Source organism: Apiospora hydei (genome assembly GCF_038363865.1).
Source record: "Apiospora hydei strain CBS 114990 chromosome Unknown utg000005l_segment0_segment0, whole genome shotgun sequence".
NCBI lineage: Eukaryota > Fungi > Ascomycota > Sordariomycetes > Amphisphaeriales > Apiosporaceae > Apiospora > Apiospora hydei.
In genome coordinates, this window is record NW_027117364.1 from 2,470,274 (window position 1) to 2,490,943 (window position 20,670).

General features: G+C 53.2%; 4 protein-coding genes across 4 annotated transcripts; 2 read left to right on the forward strand and 2 right to left on the reverse strand.

Moving 5' to 3' along the window:
- Positions 1–489: 489 nt before the first annotated feature.
- On the forward strand, positions 490–1,147 carry PG997_006239 (uncharacterized protein; the record flags this gene model as incomplete). The annotated part of the gene is made up of 3 exons (XM_066810554.1): positions 490–608; positions 763–889; positions 983–1,147. 3 exons carry the CDS (start codon positions 490–492, stop codon positions 1,145–1,147), a joined length of 411 nt encoding a protein of 136 aa, XP_066669477.1.
- A 1,466-nt stretch (positions 1,148–2,613) lies between these two features.
- PG997_006240 (transcription factor TFIIE beta subunit- DNA-binding domain-containingprotein) lies at positions 2,614–3,489 on the forward strand (the record flags this gene model as incomplete). Its single annotated transcript, XM_066810555.1, has 1 exon — positions 2,614–3,489. The coding sequence occupies one exon, from the start codon at positions 2,614–2,616 to the stop codon at positions 3,487–3,489; it is 876 nt and encodes a 291-aa protein (XP_066669478.1).
- A 1,964-nt stretch (positions 3,490–5,453) lies between these two features.
- PG997_006241 (uncharacterized protein) lies at positions 5,454–7,202 on the reverse strand (the record flags this gene model as incomplete). The annotated part of the gene is made up of 4 exons (XM_066810556.1): positions 5,454–6,139; positions 6,423–6,617; positions 7,015–7,090; positions 7,137–7,202. The coding sequence occupies 4 exons, from the start codon at positions 7,200–7,202 to the stop codon at positions 5,454–5,456; spliced, it is 1,023 nt and encodes a 340-aa protein (XP_066669479.1).
- A 1,410-nt stretch (positions 7,203–8,612) lies between these two features.
- PG997_006242 (uncharacterized protein) lies at positions 8,613–10,139 on the reverse strand (the record flags this gene model as incomplete). The annotated part of the gene is made up of 3 exons (XM_066810557.1): positions 8,613–9,407; positions 9,480–9,619; positions 9,677–10,139. The coding sequence occupies 3 exons, from the start codon at positions 10,137–10,139 to the stop codon at positions 8,613–8,615; spliced, it is 1,398 nt and encodes a 465-aa protein (XP_066669480.1).
- Positions 10,140–20,670: the final 10,531 nt, after the last annotated feature.

Here is a 20,670-nt window from a genome sequence, read left to right on the forward strand (position 1 = left end):
CCCCGAGCTACCAATTTCTCCTTTTATCAAAACCATCCTATCCCCGCATCCGTGACTGTTATGCTTGCATAAAACCTGGCGCTGCTGCTAATGTGTCCAATAAGACGGGTTTGATTGGCTACAACGCCCTTGCAACCCCGGCAATGGACAGTACATCATCTTATTAGCGGCAGCGCCTTGGGCCAGTAGTAGCAGTACCGTCTACCCTGTCCTCAATCCAATTGATTCGACATCTGATTTTCTATGTCAATCCAAGCACCGAGTAAAAGAAACGACAACTTGGCTGCTTCTCTCCCGCCTCCATCCTCCCGACCCTTCCTCACCACCCCAAGAAGATCAACCCGCCCGCGACTTTCGTTGCTTTGCACTTTGTGTTCCCACGCCGTCTAGATTCTCTATTTATCTTGTGTTTCTCTGGCACCTCGTCTTCTAATCGCCCTTCAATCCCCGATTTTTTTGCGCCAAGTCCCCGACTCCCAACAATTCACAATGGCCGCCCAGGTGGAATTGACTTATCAGGATGTTGCTGAGCACAACCACAAGAAGGATCTCTACATCGTCGTCCACGACAAGATCTACGACTGCACCAAGTTCGTGGACGAGCATCCGTAAGTCTCTCTCTCTCTTACCAACTTTGGCAGTTCCCGCCTCTGTACTCTCGCTCTGCGATGAAAGTGCCATTGCACCTGATAAGCGGCGTCTGGCACGGCGCCCTCCCTGAGCACTCACGGCACTCTTACTGACACATGTCCTTTCTTGTAGCGGTGGTGAGGAGGTTATGCTGGACGTCGGTGGCCAAGATGCGACCGAGGCCTTTGAGGATGTTGGCCACAGCGACGAGGCCCGCGAAACCCTCGAGCAGCTCCTGATTGGCAAGCTCAAGCGTCAAGTAAGCAAACCACCCAGCCTAGCCATGGCCTCGCGCCCAACCCGCACTTTCCTCTGCTGGCTATCTCACAGCTAACCCGTCCCACTTGCACAGGCTGGTGACCCTGCCCCCAAGGCCTCCGTCCCGGCCAACCCCTCCGGCGCCAACACGAGCTCCGCCGGCCTGGGCTCCATGCTGTACGCCGTCATCCTGATCGGTGGCCTCGTCGCGTTCGGCGCCTACCAGTACATGCAAACCCAGGAACAGACCAAGGCTTAAGCGACGGCTGCCCATCGCAGCTTTGCGCGACGAACATTTACGAGCCGGTTGTGGGAGCGGGACGCATAGCGCATATCTGAATAAGAGATGAAGATGGCCATGCAGCGAACGCAACACATAGAAGAACGGTTCCTCACTATTTTAATGAACATCTTTCTGGATTCGGAACGTGTACAGGAGTTGATTTCTGAAACGAATCACGACGAACATAGCCCCTATACTTCAACGTTTAATAGACCACAGACCATTACTCTTGGTCCTTTACCGCCATTGAAGATCCGAATTCCATCACTGGACTGAACTGAGCATTATCCCTTGTTATGGAGCTGGCAACCCGTATACCTAGGTAGATAGTAAGCGTGGCACTGAACTGTCGATGCCGGAGCCTTCGGCTTCCCAGTGGCCATTCTACCGTAGTTCCGGGTGTCTAGTAGCGTGCGTGTTGTTTAAGTTTGTCCCCAGGGGACAATATGGCAGGTAATGCCGGCGGAGTCCGAACCCCGTAACATCGTAACATAGATGATCCTCGGGAAGGATGGCCGGTGTTTTCGGGTATCCCAAGCTACCTACATGTACCTACCCCGCGTAACCTCTCAATTGTACGACTCCCACTTCCCCTTTGCCTCTCTGTCATTGGATAAGCTGGGTGTTAAAAGTAAGCCCGACAACGTGCTGGAAGCATTCCATGGAATTCTCCGGCAATCGGTAGACGGTTTGGCCTCAGGTATGGTCTGACTCGTGGTCACGCTCCCCAAGATGATGGGCATGAAATAGAAGCACTACTAATCCCCCAGTAATCAAAACTGCCGTTCTCGAGTGCTCGGATGCTCGGATGCTCGGATGCTTCTTCGCGTGCAGAATAAGGAAAGAAGTTGCGTTTTGAATAGTCAGTGGTAAGGTTGGTAGCAAATCAAGGAGTGCATTATCCTGAGCAGCATAAAGATGATGTTCTATTGAAATATAGTTTCTTGTTTCCAGTTGTCTTATGTAACATTTTTCACAATGAGCAATGCAGACATGTAATTACAACTGTGGCCTGTCTTGTGGCTGTGGTGCCGATAGTTCGGAGAAAGAAAGGCCTTTGCTTGAAGGTAGCCTTTTACAAGGCCCAGGCTGCCAGTGGTGCTTGAATGCGGCTCTGCAGGCTTCTGTGGCCAGCCCCACCCCCAACTGACTGACTTATTTTCAGTGCTGGGTCCAGGCATGTCGGTTCCACCTGCTGCTGCTGCTGCTGCTTCTGCTAAACATTAAGTAACCTTACGACTTGATTGTTAGCTGCCTTCCTTGTCTCCAGTGCGACATCACGTCCATTCATTCATTCATTTATCCCGATCTTCACCTCACATCACCTCACATCACTTCACCTCTGCTGCCACCCACCACGAGCTTTGGTGCACCCTCTTTCTTTGCTATCTGCATCAAACGCAACCACGTCTACAATTACAGCAGAAACGACCAACTTCACCATGGCATCCAAGCTCGGCGCCAAGCGTGGCCTGGCACCGCCCTCACCTTCGCCATCCAATGCCTCGAATGCTTCTCATGGCACCCCGTCCAAGCGACAGAAGCGTGCCGATGCCGCCAATCGTATTCGCGACCATGCCACCCCGACACCTGCCGCCGCCGCTGCTGCCAGCCAGAGCACCAACTTCGGCGAGGAGATGATGACGCAGCTGACCTACGCCGTCGAGTTCCTCAAGGCCAAGGGCGAGCCCAAAACCCTGTCCGACATTCTCAATCATTTGACCATGCAACACCACCCCGAAGAGGCCCAGTCCAAGTTTGTCAAGTATCTGCGTCGTCATCATCAAATCAACTACCTACCACATACAGAGGCCATTCCCAAGTCTGTGCCTGCCTGGCATTACGGCAAATACGAGTTCCGCGCCAAGATCCCCGGCGTCGTCGACAAGACGAGCCTGCTGCAGTATCTGCAGAACAAGCAGGACGCCTCGAAACTGGACGTCAAGGACTTGAAGGACGGCTGGCCCGACTGTGACCAGGCCATCCGGGAACTCGAGAGCATCCACAAGATCCTCGTGGTCCGCACTAAGAAGGACGGGCACGCCAAGTACATCTGGCGCGACCAGCAGGAGCTCTTTAACAAGGTCGACCCGGAGTTCCAGATCCAGTGGCAGCGGGTCAAGCTGCCAGCTCCCGACGACATGAACAAGAAGCTCATCTCGGTCGGCATCAAGCCGGCCTCGGAGGATCCGCAGCTCAAGGTGAAGGAGACGACTAAGGGGAAACAAAAGCGGAAGCCCAACAGGACAACAAAGAAGGTCACCAACACCCACATGCAACATCTCCTGAAGGATTACAGTCACCTCAAGAGAGGCTGATGGATGGGAGACACTGGTCGAGGGTTCATATTTTCTTCTCATTTTCTGCGGCTTTACAAAAGTGATTCCGCAAGCATGGCATAGGCGTTCCGGGGGCGTTTCGATCTCTGGCAGCATTTGGTGAGGTATCATGGCTAGACTAATAAAGCTCTGAATATTTCGTCTTTTTAGGACATTGCTGGTCTCCTTGAAATACTGCTACCAGGTTTCTGAAATTTTCAAGGCCCTCCCCCTGAGAGCAGCTTCGATGCATGCTTCGAGGGTAACCCACCCTAACCTGCTTTGATGGTGCTGATGAGACCTCTCAGCCCAATTCCGTGCATCGATCATTGATTGTGACAGGTCTAGACGCCTATCACTGTTTTAACGCGGATTTGGACATGAGTTCATGTCGCTTAGACCTTGTGCCCGTAAAAAGGCTTTGGGCCATCCTCCGAAGGGCTTATAGACCCAGATGTCGCCGGAGAATCCTGGCAGTCTCCAGTCACATCTAATCATGTTTTCTTGCCATATGGGCTGGGCAGTCGAAAACACCAGTCCGAACAACGTCGTGATGGCTGATGTGTTATGACTTGCTTTGCTTCGAAGATCCTCCGCAAGTCATGCTCATTGGCTGGCCGCTGGTTGCATACCGCGACGCGTTCTTCACCGGTAGCGGAGACCTCCCTTTCATCCCTACATCTAGGTATATTGGGTCTGATCAAGGTGTTCGTTTATCTGCGACGATATTCCCCAAGGGATATTCCGTACGCAAAACATGAGACTGGGCATTATCCACCAGGACCAAAAAGCCCCCGATTTATTTGTCATGCCTGGGGCCTTCTCTCGGTATTAGTGATCATGTGGTTCGGCGTTCAGCATCGCCGACCTCCTGTTGCTGAACTTGCTTGGCTACCTACAATTGCCGATCGAAAAAGAGCTGATTGCCGATCCCACCTGCTCTCGCTTGCGCAAGGCGGACAGAGGTCTGCAAGCCAACCGGCTGGAGGGACGCGCCGGGCATCATCATGATCTGATCAGGAGGAGCAGGAGTGTGACCAGCAAATGCCGCGCGCGACACACTAATAGGAAGCCGGTCTGCCGAATCTCCTCCATGATGATGCCATGTCATGACGAGGATGGCTGATAGTGTTTTCCCTATCACCAGCGTAAACACGGCCTCTCACCGCCCCCCTCCTCCACTTCACTCTCCTCGATTCGTGGGTTTCGCAGCAGCCCGCCCGCACCCTGTGACCTACCTGACCTGCCGGTGCATATCTGATTACTGAACCAGTCGCATGCACGCACAATGTCCTTGGCAGGACAGGGCATTATCGTACGATGGCATGGTTCATCCTTCCCCGCCGCCCTTTCTGCTACGTTACTATGTCTGTATGGAACGAAGGCCGGACGTCACGTCGGATCGAAACCGTTTTTCTCGTGTATCTGCTCGAAGCTTCTCCCAAGCCTCGGACCAGCGCATACGCACTACACCAACCGCCTCTAAGGGACGAGCATGGTCGGACAAAAGGATGGCTTCGCCATTTCCCTGGTCAAGGACGTTTTCATTTATGAGACTGGCGTTGAAACTGCCTCGGCGGAGGCATGTTTGGGGAGTGGCATGCGATATATGCAAGCACTCATTGTACAATGGAAGCACTTCGTTTCACACAGCCATGGATGGAGAAGCATTAGGGGGTGGAAGAAGATACAATGAAGATATCATTCGGTTATCTCAAGATAGACAGGATATCAGCATCCAGAGAGAATATACCAAAATCACCAAACTAGCAGTATAATCTGGACATGAAGCACGCTCCGCTGGTATTCTCCATGTCTCACGAGATAGAAACACTGCATAAAACAGGAATAAATGCTTGAGAAATGATGTTTCCCTCTAAGCACTCAAATGGATCCTGCACACTTGTCCGCAATGGCGAGTCCAACTGCCGTCTTTCGACACAAATCTCTTTCCGCCTGGCGTGCTACCCCTTCATGGCTGATCCTATACTACCGGCAACAGCAGGAGAGGAAGGAAGAGGCACGCCTCTTTCACTGCCACTATTGGCACGGATTCGCTCGAAGACCTCGAGAAAGACGCCGGGTTCCTGCCAACCACCAGCCAGGTACCGCTCCTGGAGGATGAACTGGGGGATGGCGTGGAAGCCTCGGTCACGCACGTCATCGAGCAGGGTCGTCATATTGCGGTCCCGTTCGTCGCTCTCAAGGCAAGCACGAACTTCAGCCGGTGGGAGGCCCAAAACGCGTGACCCCACATCGACGAGCCACGCCGGGGATGACAGGTCCTGGTCCTTTTCGAAGTACTCATGGTACATGATCTCAAGCAGTCGCATCTGTACCTGCGGACCAGGATAGTCTGGAGCGCCGCCACCTCCTCTTGTCGTTGCAGGGGTGGTCGGATCTGGGATACTCGCAGTTACAGCTGCAGTAGGAGATGCGCCCTGCGTGGTGAACACGGTGCTACGCCTTGTTGTTGTTGTTGAGCCCCCTTCGAGCGCCATGCGGAGCAGTTTGTGCGAGTCCCTCGTACTTCCCGTCAATCCTCTCCAGCTGAAGTCTATGCCAACTTTGTCGCCCAGCCGACTCCATTCCACCAGCCTCGACGGTGGATATTTGCGCTGCAACACGTAATACTCTTGCTTGTTGTGGACTAGGGACTATATCAGCTCATTTTCGATCACGCAGTGCAGGAGTTGGACATGGTTGCAATGTGAACAAACGAATATGGGTGATCAGGCAGATAAGGTTGCCGTTCAAGAACTAGGAGTTGAAAGGGGTGTCAGAGATAGCCCTGAGGATACAGAACATCGGGTTTATGGAATTCAGATGATATATCATGCTTCCGCCCATCTTGCTGTTTGGCTAACTGGACGCCTTGGTGGTAGTCCATGGTAAGAACAAGGCCGCTGGTAAATAGGAAATCATGGACTCACCACTCGGAGCAGCATGCGGATTCAACACCATTGGAGAGCACGTCACCTCAAAGGTTGCTTCTGGGTGTAGCTTCCTGTAAACCTCGATAGCCGTGCTCAGGCTCCTCAGCCCGATGTAGCAATGGGGACAGATGGTATCGAGAATGAACTCGATAGTAAAGTGTGTGGTTTCCGCAATAGGGCCTGACTGCGTAGCTGATAGCTCGGTGTAGCTTTCTCTGTGTCCTGTAGCCCCCTAACAGCTGCAGGCTGCTCGTCCATAGGAGACAATAGGTCTCTGATGCTTGCCATGTCGTCGTCTTGTGGTTATGGTTCCCAGTGGAGGCAAAGCCACAAGCAGAGCTGGCCCGGGCTCACCTGCTCACCTGGAGACCGGGCTTAGTCTTTCGATATAAATGTTGGAAACCTCTCAGAATGAGCCGGCCACGGAAGGGAGACATATATAACGCCCGGATTCAGATATGAGACGGCGCTAAGATTGAGGGCTGCTGACTTGGAGCACGGCCACGGGGCGGTAAGGGTGGAGGGGGCATAGATATATGGCTGCGGCACAATGATATAGTAGCAGTGAACGGGGCATCTTGATGTGTACTTGTCCCTCTCTGGTGTGCCACGGCGGGCAAGCAAGCGTTGAGGTGAGGCGAAGGCGGAGCGGCAGCAGAGTGTAGCTGCTATTATTGTAAGACGTTGGAACGGCGTGCATGCCACCTATACCGAGGTCGCAGCCAACCCGGCCTCAGAACCAAGGTTGGACATTCGAACGTGAGACGATGACTGCATGACGGGCGGAAGGGAAGAGGATGTCACGTTTTTAGAGTGGCCATGCCGATGCATTGAAGGAAATGACCGGTTTGACGGCGGGCGTTTTGTTGTGTTCGCCTGCTGTCTGTCCACCCATTTTCTCTCCATTCGGCCTCGTCTTGTACCTGGGTTTTTGATTTGTGATCAAGGCCGGGTGGATGTCGCACCGGCAGCAAATAGCCTGTAGTCGCAGTTGCAGTTGCAGTTGCAGTTGCAGTTGCAGTGGCAGTGGTAGTGGTAGTGGCATGTGCCAAACAACGTGGGAAAGAAACACCATCGGCGACCATCAACCAAATAAACAAATCCCTGCCAGTGTTCCAATAGCAGCCACCGAGGCAAGTAACTAAGTCATGCGCGTATAGGTGGGTGAAGATATCCCACTGTGGGATTGGACAACTACACGGGGCGAACCCAAGACATACAATTTGGCACTTCATATGAGCAGCTGCCTTGGACCGCACAGATTGTCCAACATGTGACCTGGAGCGAAACCAGAAACCCTCAACACCGTATCAGCCATGCGGGCAAAAATAAAATATTGAATCATGGAGCAGAAACAACCGCTTTCTCGTTTTTTTTTCTCTTTCCTTTGCAGGCCTAAATCAATCCCGGCACAACGAACTTGATCAAGAACGCCGAGCTACTCTACAATATACCCCGAACACGCCGGATCCCCGTCTATCTCCTGCCCTGCAGTTCTTTTGTGTAGTGGCCATGCCACTCGTGTGCCTGGGTGACAGTGCTTGCCCCCCCCCCACGCACTTCCTTTTTCCCCTCCTGACCTCATGCCCCATCCATCTGTGCTTTCATCAGGGCTACCGAGCCAGTCCAGTCTATTATCTCGAGAAGTTGTCGCGCAAAGAAAAAGCCAACCAAAAAGACAGGGCGAAATCTCCAGCCCAATCTCGTAGCCATCGTCAAGAAGCTTGCATAGCTTGGGCCGCTCCATTATTACTTCTTCCGGCGAGGCTCGCATCATGCCGGATGCTATTAAGTGCAGGGTCCAATCTTTTGCTGGTTGGACCCCAGCGAGCCATTTTGCCACCCAGATCGAGCAACGGGTGCTCAAAAGCACAATATCTCCTCTGATTAACGCCGCTCGGTGTGATGCCCTCTGAAAACGAAGAGGGCAAACAAAAACATGCCGCGCCCGTGGGTATTCTGGTGTCCGAGAAAAGCAAAAGGACTCGTGCCTGACAAAGGAGATCTATCGATTATGAATAACAGAAATGGGAGTTGATGTTTTATCCTCCATTCGCGGGAGACTCGGCTGTGCTGCGAGGTTAGGGGGTATCGCCGAGGTGGTCAGGGCTTGCCACTCCGCTGCTTTGCATCGACCTGCTCATCCGGCTCAAAGAGCTGGGAAACGTTGGCATAGAGTCCGCCATCCTATTGCGATACCGTCGGCCACATCTCGCCTGGGCGGTGTTTGGGATCAAACGTATTCGTTCCTGGGTCCGTGCTGTTGGGCCGGCGGATGGCCGCCGCGCTACCATAGTACATCTGCCCCATGCCGTTCGGCGTAAAAGACTGGTCAGGGTCAGGGTACACGTACGCAGCGCTACCACTGTTGCTGTGAGTGGGAGATGGCATGTGCGAGGACATATGGGAAGGCGAAGCCCATCCAACACTGCCCATGTGTGGACTACCACCAGCGCTACCGGGACCTGGCTGGTGCGGCTCAACACTGGGTTCCAACGTAGGCGGGGGAGGGTAGCTCGTGGGGTGGGATGTGGGTCGCATTGCCGTGCCAAAGGTAGCAGGAGCTGACGTAGGGCTCTGCGAGTGCATGTCTGTGCGCAGATGCGCTGGTAGTCCACCATTGTTGTTCATGTACGAGTATTCGTTTTGGCGCATGGCATTCGCTGACGCAAGTTCGGCATTCGGCGAAATAGACATGTTGCGATGAGCCGGGGAAGGCGTGTTAAGGGGTGATCCATGGTTTGAACCTGGGTCTCCGTCGCTGCGCGATTGGCGAGACGCAGCTTTGTTAGCTTGCTGCGCCAAGACAGCTGCTGTAGCGGCGGCTGCTTCCTCCACCGTGCCCGAATGGTGGTTCTGATGGCGTGTCAGGGTTGTTCGGCGCGTAAAAGTCTTCTGACAATCGGCGTACGGGCACTTGTACGGTCTCTTGCCCGAATGAATGCGTCGATGCCGTGCCAGGGAGCTGCTATCGCTGAAGGGCTATATGCATGGAGTTCCTGGTTAGTTTCAAAGAAATTACAGCCGTTGGGTTGCGTTGATGGCCAGACTTACCTTTCCACATCGCTCACACATGTGCGGCTTCTCTCCAGTATGTACCCGTTGATGTACAGTCAGTGCAGAGCGCTGGATGAACTGCTTGCCGCAGCCGGGGTAATCACAGACATGGGGTCGAATCCCACTATGGATACGTTCTGAAATGACCGAGTTAGCATATCGCAGCATGAAGGGGACATCCTTCTAGTACGCACCATGTCTTGCCAAGTCAGAGCGACGGGCGAACCCTTTGCCGCATGTACTACACGGGAACGCTTTCACCGGAGGCTGGGCCTGTTGCTGCTGCTGGGCATGTTCCATTTTGACAGGCTGAGGGTATCCTACGGTCATGCCATTTCCAGCAGGCTGCATTGTAGGCATGCCAGGAATCATCATGCCAGGGGGTAAGGTTGCCTGCATACCGTGGTCTGGCATTGTGAGGTGCGCATGCATCGATGTTGGCGAACCGTATGATCTCGCAGTGGCGGCCATGTTCAGAGCGTGTAGATCGCCAGGACCGCCTCTGGAGTAGTGTGAGCTCTCTGAGCCATGTGGTGAGTTCGATCTGTCAATGCCGGCACCAAGTAAATGGGGATGCGACGCGAGGGTGGGAGGCTCCGATGCAGTAGGCTGACCGTTTACAGCTGCCACAGCGGCCGAGTTCCTCTTGTCCAACATGTTTGTGATGTTCATAATTTCCGACGGCGGCGACCTCGACATGTTCACACAGTTGGGTATGTGCGCTAATTCGACAGAATATATGGCTAGTGTGAGTTTGCCTTTTCGCTTAGCAACACCTTCCACAGATGATGGCGCGTTGGATAAATCTTTTCCTTATAAGAGGGTTCCGCGGAACTCGAGAACTCTCGGCCTGGAAGGACTAGATCGCGTGTCCCTGATAGAGCTGTTAGTCAGACGCACATTTCTGCATTCATGAGAAGGATTGCAAGCAGACACATCGCCAGCAAGTCCTGTACGTGATGGGCGACGCTGGGGTATGTTACGGATGCCAACATAGCGGTGAGCACGCAACTTGGCCACGGCCAATATCGACCAAACACAGGCCAGCGACAAGCCCCCTCGCGATGCACTTATAGGGCCGGGCAATGGGGATTCTTACCTGTCCGAGCTGAGCTATTCAAGGGAATCCCGTTTGCTTTGGGAAATTCCAGAGGGCTATCACGGTATGTCGAGACCGAAGATGGGATGTACAGATCGGCAGTGTCGGAAGCCAAAGCAGCTGAATGATGAGCCCACAAAAGTGTATTCCTGGCGTGTTGGCTCTTCAGATATCGACCGCGTCTTGGCCACGTATGTCCGAGATGAAGAAACCGAACGTGTTGTTTTTGTTGCAGTCGTGTTCGAGTATCCCAGCACCTCTCGCGAATGCTATCAACAGTCCGTGTCTGCGCCGCAAGTTTCCTTGTGTACTCAATTTCCAGATTGAGCGAGGTGTCTTTCTTTCGATGTCGCGTCAATGACTGTCGTCTTGGCGCGTCGATTTGGGGAGTGTAGATCCACGGTCAAGTAGAACTTATGACGTGTCGCGGAGGGCAGATGGTAGGTTTGGCGTCAAGAGAATGCGCGTGGTGAAGTTCTGTTGACTGTAAGCCAGGTCTGTTCCCTGATCAGGACGTGTCAGCGAGGACGGTGATAGACGGAGAGCAATAGCCATGTATAGTACAGGAACAGAGCATCAATGGTAATCAAGGGATGAAAGGCAAAACGTTTGGTTTATTTCGGGGGGCATCGGTAACACAGCCCTGGTAGGGGGGTAAAGCAGATAGGCCCGGCGGTTTGCGATCGTATGTGGTTGGGAGCCTTGACGGCCGGCAATCCCGTAATGGCAGGTCCATCGAAATGAGAGCCATGTGCAGACCGACCCGACAATCGAGGTTCGCCGTCGTCGGGGACCAACCAACATAGACGCGGCACCTGCTCGTTGGGAAGAGGGCATCTGGAGATAGATAGACACAGGATGATGTCGAGGCAAACAGCACAGGGCAGCATACAGCAACTGCAAGGCAAACGCTAAGAACAGGGCAGGGAGTGGTCCGGACATACCTTTTTTTCTAGAAGTTATAGGCAGGTGCAGGACCAAGTTGCGAACAGTAGGAGAGAGAGGAGGGAAAGGTTAACGGTCGAGAGTCGGATGTGAGAAGTAACAACGTTGGCAGGAAGAGGGCACCGCTGCACTTCAAGAGATCGAGGTTGTCGAAAAAAGAAAATTATGTGATGGATGTGACATCGACAAAAAATCAGGATGATTTGGGACTGGGTAAATCGGTTCGCAGCTGGGCCCTGTTACTGCTTTGGGGGGGTCGCGGGCTTTAGGTACTCCAATCCCTGTACAGTACAGGAGGTGAAGTATTCTAGTCATTCCAAGAGAAGGTCGGGTGGACAGAGCGTTGCTTGTTGAAACGAACGGGGGCCCTGGTAATGGAAGGCGAGACCCCGGCAGCCGGGGGTACGTACTGCATTCAATCAATCAATCAATTTGGGCAGTGAGGGCCTATTCGGCCTAGGTACTTGTACTATCACTGTAGGAGGTAGAGGGTAGAGGCCGGGCAGATTAGCTGCCCGGAAGGTTTTCAGATGTGTCGTGCGTAGGTAGGCAACTACAGGTCTGAAGTTTGATATCTGCTCTGCTACCAACATACCACCCAAATCCAGGATGGCACATTTACGACGGCCTACTGCCCAAGAACATTGATGCTTGGGCAGGGTTGATGCCCAGTCCCGGGGGCGTGCGACTCGGGATCAGTCAGTCAGTCAGTCAGTCAGCGTTTGCCGAGGAAGACGTCGTCCACGATGATGGCAGCGTGCAACTGCTCCTGATCTGATACAGGTACATTCGAAGACTTACTGTTCAGTACCAACCAGGCCAGAAACTTAGCTGGTTAGGTGAGCTGGCCAGGTGGAGACCTCACCGTGGATGCATTTCTGGGGCGCCCTCTGCAGGAACTCGGGTACCTGAAATACGCTGACATGGCCAGCACCTATCCGGGCTGGTCTTAGCACTGTTTTGCGGGTGGGGCGTTAGAATGAGTATAATGTGCAATACGTCAAAGATTTGCTGCTGTACGAACATCAGACCGTGTTTTGCTGAGGACGATCGTTTGCAAGGGAAACATCATGCAAGCCCCGATTCGATTGACTCAATTCGCAATCATTTTGGCCCAGAGACAGACTCCCGAGTAGACCGTCTGCCAAGCGCAAGTAGCCTCGATGGAGGGGGCATCGTTCACCAGGAGGCCATACACACACTGTACTGCACAGAAGTAGGGGGAGAGCTTCCACTGGGCCTTCTTCGGGTTGTTCAATGTTCCATGCTAGGACCAGCAGTTCCGTAGGTCTGGTATGTCGGTGTGTCCCTACTCCCTACTACCGAGAAAGCTTGGGAAGAAAATCCATCCCCTGTTGGCCTTACAATGTACCCTACCCTGGGGGCCATCATCATCGCTTCCACACCACACGCCAGTCGCAAGTCTCCAAGTGCTGTGCCGCCAAGAGAATCCTCACAATCGTGGCCCCCTAGGCTATCCTTAGAATTATTTTCAGGGGTTTCGGTGATATTGGGCTGTAAGAAGAAGATCTGCCCCCACCCCCTCGAGCCAAAGCAGACTGCCGTTGGTCACAGCTCTTGACCGACAGTGCTTTTTGGGATTCCATCCACCTCTGCTCTAGCAAATCCAATCCAAGCTCATGTCTCTGGGCTTGGGGTCAAAGTTCGATAGGAGCTGGCGCGAAAGCCCAGTGGCCGTAATTGGGGTGGAACATGGTACATATCTCCATTCCTATCAACCTCCAAACGGCTGCATGATACAGCAAGCAAGCAGCAAGCATAGTGCACCGCCAGTTTGCAGCGGGAATGCGCTTCTTTGAGATCGACGACCGTAAGGGTGACGATGCCGTGGGCCTCGGGAGATTACCGCCCAAAACCCAGCAGCTACTATCAGTTTTTCTTCCCTTCTATTCCCAGAAACGGCAATGGCAGCGTTACGAGCAAACCGAATTAATGTGTGGTCCAGTCGTTTATGCCTACTACCTCTACCTAGGTAATACCTCCGTATAATAGTTATTATAATAATAATACTTGCCGTCTGGTCCAGCGCTTCCGGATCCCGTGAAATCCAATGCAATGCAATGCATGGAGCACAAGAAGAGCGTTTGACTGCTCAAATGTAGCAATCTGCGATATTACGCATTCGAAATGAAAATACTGAGAATTGACATGTTACTCGTCACGGGGGTAGAAGGGGAGAAAAAGGAAAGCCCCCAAATTCCATATACCCCAAACATTCAGTACCAGGCCACCACCGGGTGGCTGAAGCAATTCTGACATGAAGCTATCCATTCATTCAAATGATTAGTTCATTTGCTACCTATTCATAATCTCCCAACTCGACTCCAGGGCAGGGCTGAGGCCTTGGCTTCTTCTTTTGTCGCCCTTGTTCACCTACTTTTAGTACGTAACCTCGCGCTTCAGGTTGCATAGGCGTGTGGAATGTCATGTCACTGTACAACTGCCGCCCCCTTTCTTTTCCTGGGCTCTGGAGAGCCTGAGAGCCTATCCGAGATCCAGCAAATGAACGATCTACGCTAGCAGCCGACAAGCATCGACTGTACCAGTCCAGTTGGCTGCCCGTCCGCCCGTCCGCCCACAAGCCCGCTGGCCTAACCAATATTGAACAAGTACAAAGGCGCACTTTTTATCACATTTGCGAGGCGGAAACGGCGGGACTGCTTCCAGGCCCGCCAATTCTGACGGCCATCTCCTGAAGAGAATACGAGACCCTAGCGAGCCAGACTGGGTGAGCGGTGGGTTGGGCTGCTTGGAGGAAGAGGAGGGCCATACACATACGGTCAGTGAGAAGCAGCGAATAGCAGGTAGCAGTCGCCGTAGTCGGGTAGTACAAGTTGGCCAAATTAAAGGCCGTACTTGCTTTTGACTCTAATGTTGGTTCGAGGACCAATCAGTGAGGGCAGGCGTTGTTTTTCGGCTGTGCAGGATGACATCGATTGCCCGTCAATGCGCCGTTCGTCGCATGAATCTCAAACAGGCACGAAATTGAGCCTAACGCGATGCAGTAGGCTTCCAGAATGGTTCGAGAAGGAAACAAGGGGCCGGAGAAGCTGTGGAAACACGACCCCGATGCACGCCAAGGGGCACGAGACAAATAGTTTTTGCTGCGCCCTCTTCTGCCAGGTTGCTGGCTTTGGTTCTCACAGTGTGTTATTATGGGTATGGGCTTTTCTTCCTTTCGCTTTCCACACCACACCTTCGGCCAGAGAGCGCGGCCACGTATGTCCCTCCTCTGCTTTGCTTTGCTGTGCTGTGCTGTGCTGTGCTTGAAAGGTTGAAGGGAGGGGGAGGGGGGCATCAACGCTTCATCTGGATCAATCGCGTGTGTCACGGCACGACCGCCCGACTAATAGGTGGCTTTGCTGTGCAGGCCCATGCCAGCCTGAACGGGGATAGCAAGAACTTGGGGATTGACAGGCAGCATGAAGTTGGTCAACCCATGGCCCGTGGAAGGACTGCCTCCATTTCCCGCTGTGGCCCCCTCTCATGGTTTGGTTTAGGGAACCCCCTTCATTTCTCCTTTCATGCCCATGAGCTTATGATATCAATTCATCTCGTCAATCTCGGAGACGCCTTGACTTTGGCCCTAGAACACTTCTCGAATCACTCCACAACCCTACTATATTTGGATGGGCCATGATTCTGCCTCAAACGTGACCACAGTCCGTGCCATCTGGCAGCTCCTTACTGGGGACAACTTGCGACCATGCCATGACGCCAGGGCCTGCTCGGGTGAGGTTGCGCGCTCCCGTGACCCGCGCTTCTATCCCAGCACCAGAAAGCCAGCACACGCCACACAGTATGGGATGGGACGCGAGCTGGTCCTTGTCAGCCTGGGGCATACAATGTACTACAGCGTTGGTGGATGGATGCAACGGCCCGCTGGTCTATTTTTCCATTGTTTTGAACGGCAGGCTGCTTGTATCAGCATGCCTTCAAACGTTTTTCCGTCGACGACGTTTCGTCAATGTTTGCTCGGAGGACAGGCTTGGTCGCGGAGAGCGCGCATCTCTTGTCCAACGGCAAGGCAAGTCAACAACAGTCAAGCGAAAAGAAAAGACCTGCCAACTGCTGATCTGATAGTGCCATATTCACAGGGCCAGATATAAGTGGTGCTCATCCCTTCTAACCTCCCCTGGAGCAACTAGAAGCATCTTTCCAGGCCAGTAGCGCGTACCAGGCCCACCAGCTTTCTACACTATTTTCGACGCCGGTCATGCCATGCCAATTGCAGCATGCTTACCGCTCGAGCAATGTTGCGATCATCACTTCCGTGGTCAGCTTCTGGAAGCCTTCCGCATCAAGCTTGGCCAGAGTGGGTCGATGTCTGGTATTGCGAAGACTATCGAGTCCGGTCCTGAAGGGAATGCATTCCGGCAGGCATTTGGTCGACGGAGCCTCAGGTCAGCCTTTTTCTACTTTCACGACTCCTTCAGGCTAGCTTCTCGCCAAAGACGTCATGTCATCTAACATCTGGCTGCCACCATGGGTGCGTAGGCAATGGCGGCAATGTGAGCTTCTGGCGCTATCCATTCTCGCAATCACCCAGCCATCCCTGTGCTTCTGCTGCACATTGTCCCCTGCCCTGCCCTGGGCTATAGACTAGGCTTGTGCTTACCGAGCTCGGCGAGGCTCATCGCGCATCAAACACATTAACCTAGTGTTCGTCGCTGTATGTGGGGGACTAGGCTGACGGAACCGAAGAAGATCTGACGGACAGACTGACGGGACCAGTGCACAGCCTGCCTGGCTAGTGGATTGGAGGGAGTAGCTGTTGACCCTTTCGACGGTCGGGACACAGCGGCCTTGCTTGTTTCAGTACCGCAGTGAGACGAGCATTGACTGCTGCAAAGCAGAGCTCGCCTTACAACTCCATCGCATTTACGACTAAAATAGGAGTTTGCCCGTCGGTAGGACCATCTGCGTGACCCAATCGCAAAGGCCCGTGTACTGTGCGGGTGTCAGTGGATAAACAACATCAGAGGACGACGTGCCGAATCATGGCATGATCTCGACCAGCCTCACAATATTCGCATGCTCAGCGGCTCAATTAAGCCTCCTATGGCTTCTCTGTCATGCATCCGCGTCATGCAGGAGTGATCTACGGAAAACGACGAGGATGCTTCCCTCTTTGGCACCTTCATGGACACGAGAGATAGGTGAGTGAAGAATAATACGTTTGTTGACGGGCATTGGAGAGATCTGTGTCACTGGTCACATGTCCAAGCGAGGATGCGTCTGAGATTGAGCCAATGCCGGTGTATGTTCATAGCTGGGGAATCTTGGCTCCTTCACTAAATGGCAGGGTCGAATGGGCCATCTTGTGATACCAACCCACGTCACGTCAAGTCAGTAAGGTCTAGTATTGAGTGATGTCGAATCAGCACGCTTCCCATCAGTCCGGTGCTGATCTTGTCCTAGTACTGGCGCCATGGCCGAGCAGATATTGCATCCCTACCGGGTATCGCAGACAGATCGGAAGCCTGCGATTCCCACAAGTTATCCAACGTTGAAGTGAACGGGCTCGTTGAAGTAGACTTCGCTCGGGCCCAGCGCAGAACACCAAGAAGAACCTCCATATTCTCGTACCTCAGAACCTTCGCATCGGAGCACCTTTGTCTGGGGGCGAGGAGGAGGTTTGGAATTGACTTGGGCGGGAATGACCAGCCAGTCCGTTGACCGCCCCTTTGGATCTATGTGCAACAAGAGTTCTATGGTGCTTTGGAATTGCCAATTGGATAGAAGAGACAGCATGTCCTGGTTTTCTTTGGGCTCTTGGCTTGCAGAGGTCTTCTCTGATTCTCAGCTTCAGCACGACAGGCTATTCGTGGAAGCCGCTTTGCGGCTCTCGGGTGATCATCCGTGAGTCCACCAGTGTCCCAAACCCCTGCACTAAGCCCGTTGTCGAGTATTGGCACCCCTGTCGCAGTTGCTCACACACAAAAAGCACACACGTACAGCTGGCACGCGGTAGAACGCGTCAAATAAGCCTTGGAGGCGCGTTGGAGGCGCGGCGCGGCGCGGTGCAGCTGTCAAACTGACGAGTATGCGACCTCACGCATTTTTTGTCGTCATAGCAACTGCACAACCCCTTTGCTGCTGTATCTTCAAATACTGACAGACAATAGACGTCCAACGGCGGTGGTGAAGAACGACAACCCGCATTGATTCATGACCCATGGGATACGCTCGGGCTCTTTTCTTATCCACCCACATAACACAACGCGTCTAATCCCTGCTCGCATGATTCTTGATACAGTCTTCTAAGCTTCTTCTGTCGAAGAACTCCAGCTCATGCTCTACCTGTGGTAGACAGCTGTCAACTAACGGAACGAAGGCCTGCTACATACTATTCCTGACCTGCATGAGGCGGTGGCGCATGACCTTGCACTAATATCACTGCTGCACACCAACAAACGACCTGCGGCGCATCTCACCGACTTTGATGAACCTGCGGTGTTGGTATGTATGAGAGAGGGTACGGGAACATGTTGTCCAAGCGCTGGTTATTCTGCTACCACCGACAGACGACAGCCAGCCAGCCAGCCAGATAGACGGACGTCAAACAAGCGGGTAAATTTTCCGGGTTACGCGTGTCATGCCCGTCATCCTACGCATGGTCATCGTCGCAGCCTCTGTGGACTCTCTCGTAGCTATTTCGTGGTGGGTAGGCTGAACTGACATGTTGGGGTCTTGAGCACGAACACACGCCCTCCCATGTGCCGAGCGAAGGAAACGTTCCTTCGTCTTCTGTTTTTCCCCCTTTCCCACTCTCGACAATCCATCCCTAAGAAATGCAAGGATGTACTACATATATGGAGAAGGCGTTTTTTTCTTCGGAGGGGCTTCCCTAGACTTCCCCTCCTCGCAGGGTGGGCTCCTACACAACAGTTCACACAGGATGCAACTGCATTCAGCAGCATCAAACGCTTCCTATGTCCGTGGGTTATCTGATGTTCCATTAACTATTCCACGTTTGGTGTACAGTTCGTCTGCCAGGGCGTTTGACGTGCCGCTGGCGGCGTGCTGGAAGAGCGTGCGTAAATGCACCAGCCACTTGTCTTCAGCCGCCTCCTCGGGGCAGCCGTCTCAGACGGGCTCGAAAATAGCACTACGGAGAAGGCATCCCACTTCCCTCCTGCCCACACTCTGCCCTCCATGCCACTCCCTGGCCACACCGCTTTTCTAGAATAAAAAGAAGCACCCCCCTACTTTGCGTGACATTGAGGGCGGCGCCCACTCTATTTGTCACCACCATGGGTGACAAGCAGCGGGCGGAGGGCAAGGGGAGCGCGCAAACTATAAGACGGATTCAATATAGCTCTCGTCAATGGTCCGCGGTCCGCGCCCCGGGTCCTGCTCGAGATCATGCGTGTTTACCTGGTCCTTGTCACGGCGATCCCTTTCTTCCATCTCCACCTATCAGCAGCCTGTCTGTTGCGAAGCGAACGATCATCTTTTAACCTTAACCTCTTGTAACCTGCCGTGGGCTCCTCCCCTTCACGTTTGCTATGAGCACACGCGTACTTTCTGGCACAGGGATGATAGATAAGCGAGCAGTCTTCCCTATCCAACCCCCTGGAGGCCGACTTCTCGGCCTGAAACAACAATATGACCAGGTGTGGCTGAATATACCGCGTGCAGGCCGGACGAGCACCCCTGGGTAGGTAGGTAGGTAGGAAACAGGTAGGTTGGAGCGCCGGAGCCGTTAGACGCAATGATGGCTTACCTCCGCCGAGCTGTGACCTGGTGGTGGATTTGCACAATGGATTTGCGCACCCGTTGGAGATCCCCGACCCGCTTACTGTCGTTGCCCCCTGAGCCCTGAGCCTTTGAAGCACTGGAGGTCCCGCCCTCATGCGGGTGTTGTTTAGGCGGTGATACGTGCTTGCTGGCAAGGCAAGCTGCGAGCATTCCACGGTGTTTTGCATTGGTTCCCTCGCCAATGCTGCGCGAGAGACAGCGAAGTGGTAGGGGCTGTGGCCCAGCCAGGTCAGGTGAGACGGCCAGGAGAAGAGGGGTTGCTTCTGTTCTGTTGTTGAAGTATGTCCCACGATGAAGATGGTTTTCTGTATCCGCAGGCTCGTGTCCTAGGATGGCCCGCACGCCGGACTTATGGTTCTCCTGTGAACTATGTCTTGGGCAGACTCTGTCGACGGGGCAGCCGTTCGCCAATCGAGATTCATGGTGCTCGTATACACATCGCTTGTCGGTTCTGTTATATTGGAAATCACCATGAGCATCGGGCCTTGTAGAGGTTGACGAGGCTCTGGGTGGCGCAGAGCGGCTCAAAGGGTGGTCTTTACGGCATCGCTTAAGTTAGCTTTGCTTCATTCACTCATAGACACGACACCACCCTTGCTTCTGGTTGCTTTAAACAAGTAAGCAGAGGTAATAGCTAATTGGCTTCAAGCTCTTTGTTGAACTCCCCATAGAAGAAGCTGCATATAGATCTCTGAAAGCGATTGCCAAAAACCTGTGTCACTGGTACCAGACATGGGAAAGAAACGTCTTGTCAAATCATCACAAACAGGCAAGTGGACGCTCACCGGATACGGTTTACGAGCTACCCCTATTTTACAAGCGGTAGCTCCGGAATGGAACTCGTTAGCGAGCACCAAGATGCAAAGGCACAATCGGTCTTGGAAGTTACCAGTCAGTCCATGACCGAACCTGTTTGCCACCACTTGGTCTTGATGTTGCCCTTGATTGAGTATTGAGTTCCATACAGAGGCTGCGAGCTTCCTCGCCCCCGTTGGCTCAATCCCAAACCATTATGGATAACCTTGGATTACATTTGCCTTTATTCGATCATGATACATTCGTTTTTCTCCCGTCTCCCTAATCAGGTTGACCTACGTTTGCCAGCGCGTAAGGATCCTACTTAATACACCTGCTTTATATCACCCCCGAGACTACATTATAAGTAGCACCTCTGTCGTCATGAGTGTTATCCGAAACATCTTAGGTGGTCTTGCCACATGCTAATCACCATGTGCAGCACCAAGTCTGGCATTGTTTTGCAGACAAGGTTGATGTGGCAATTGAACATACAGCTGGTCTTGTCTACAAATTCTAGATATTCTAGAGGAGAACAATGAGGATACGAAATATTTGTCCTTT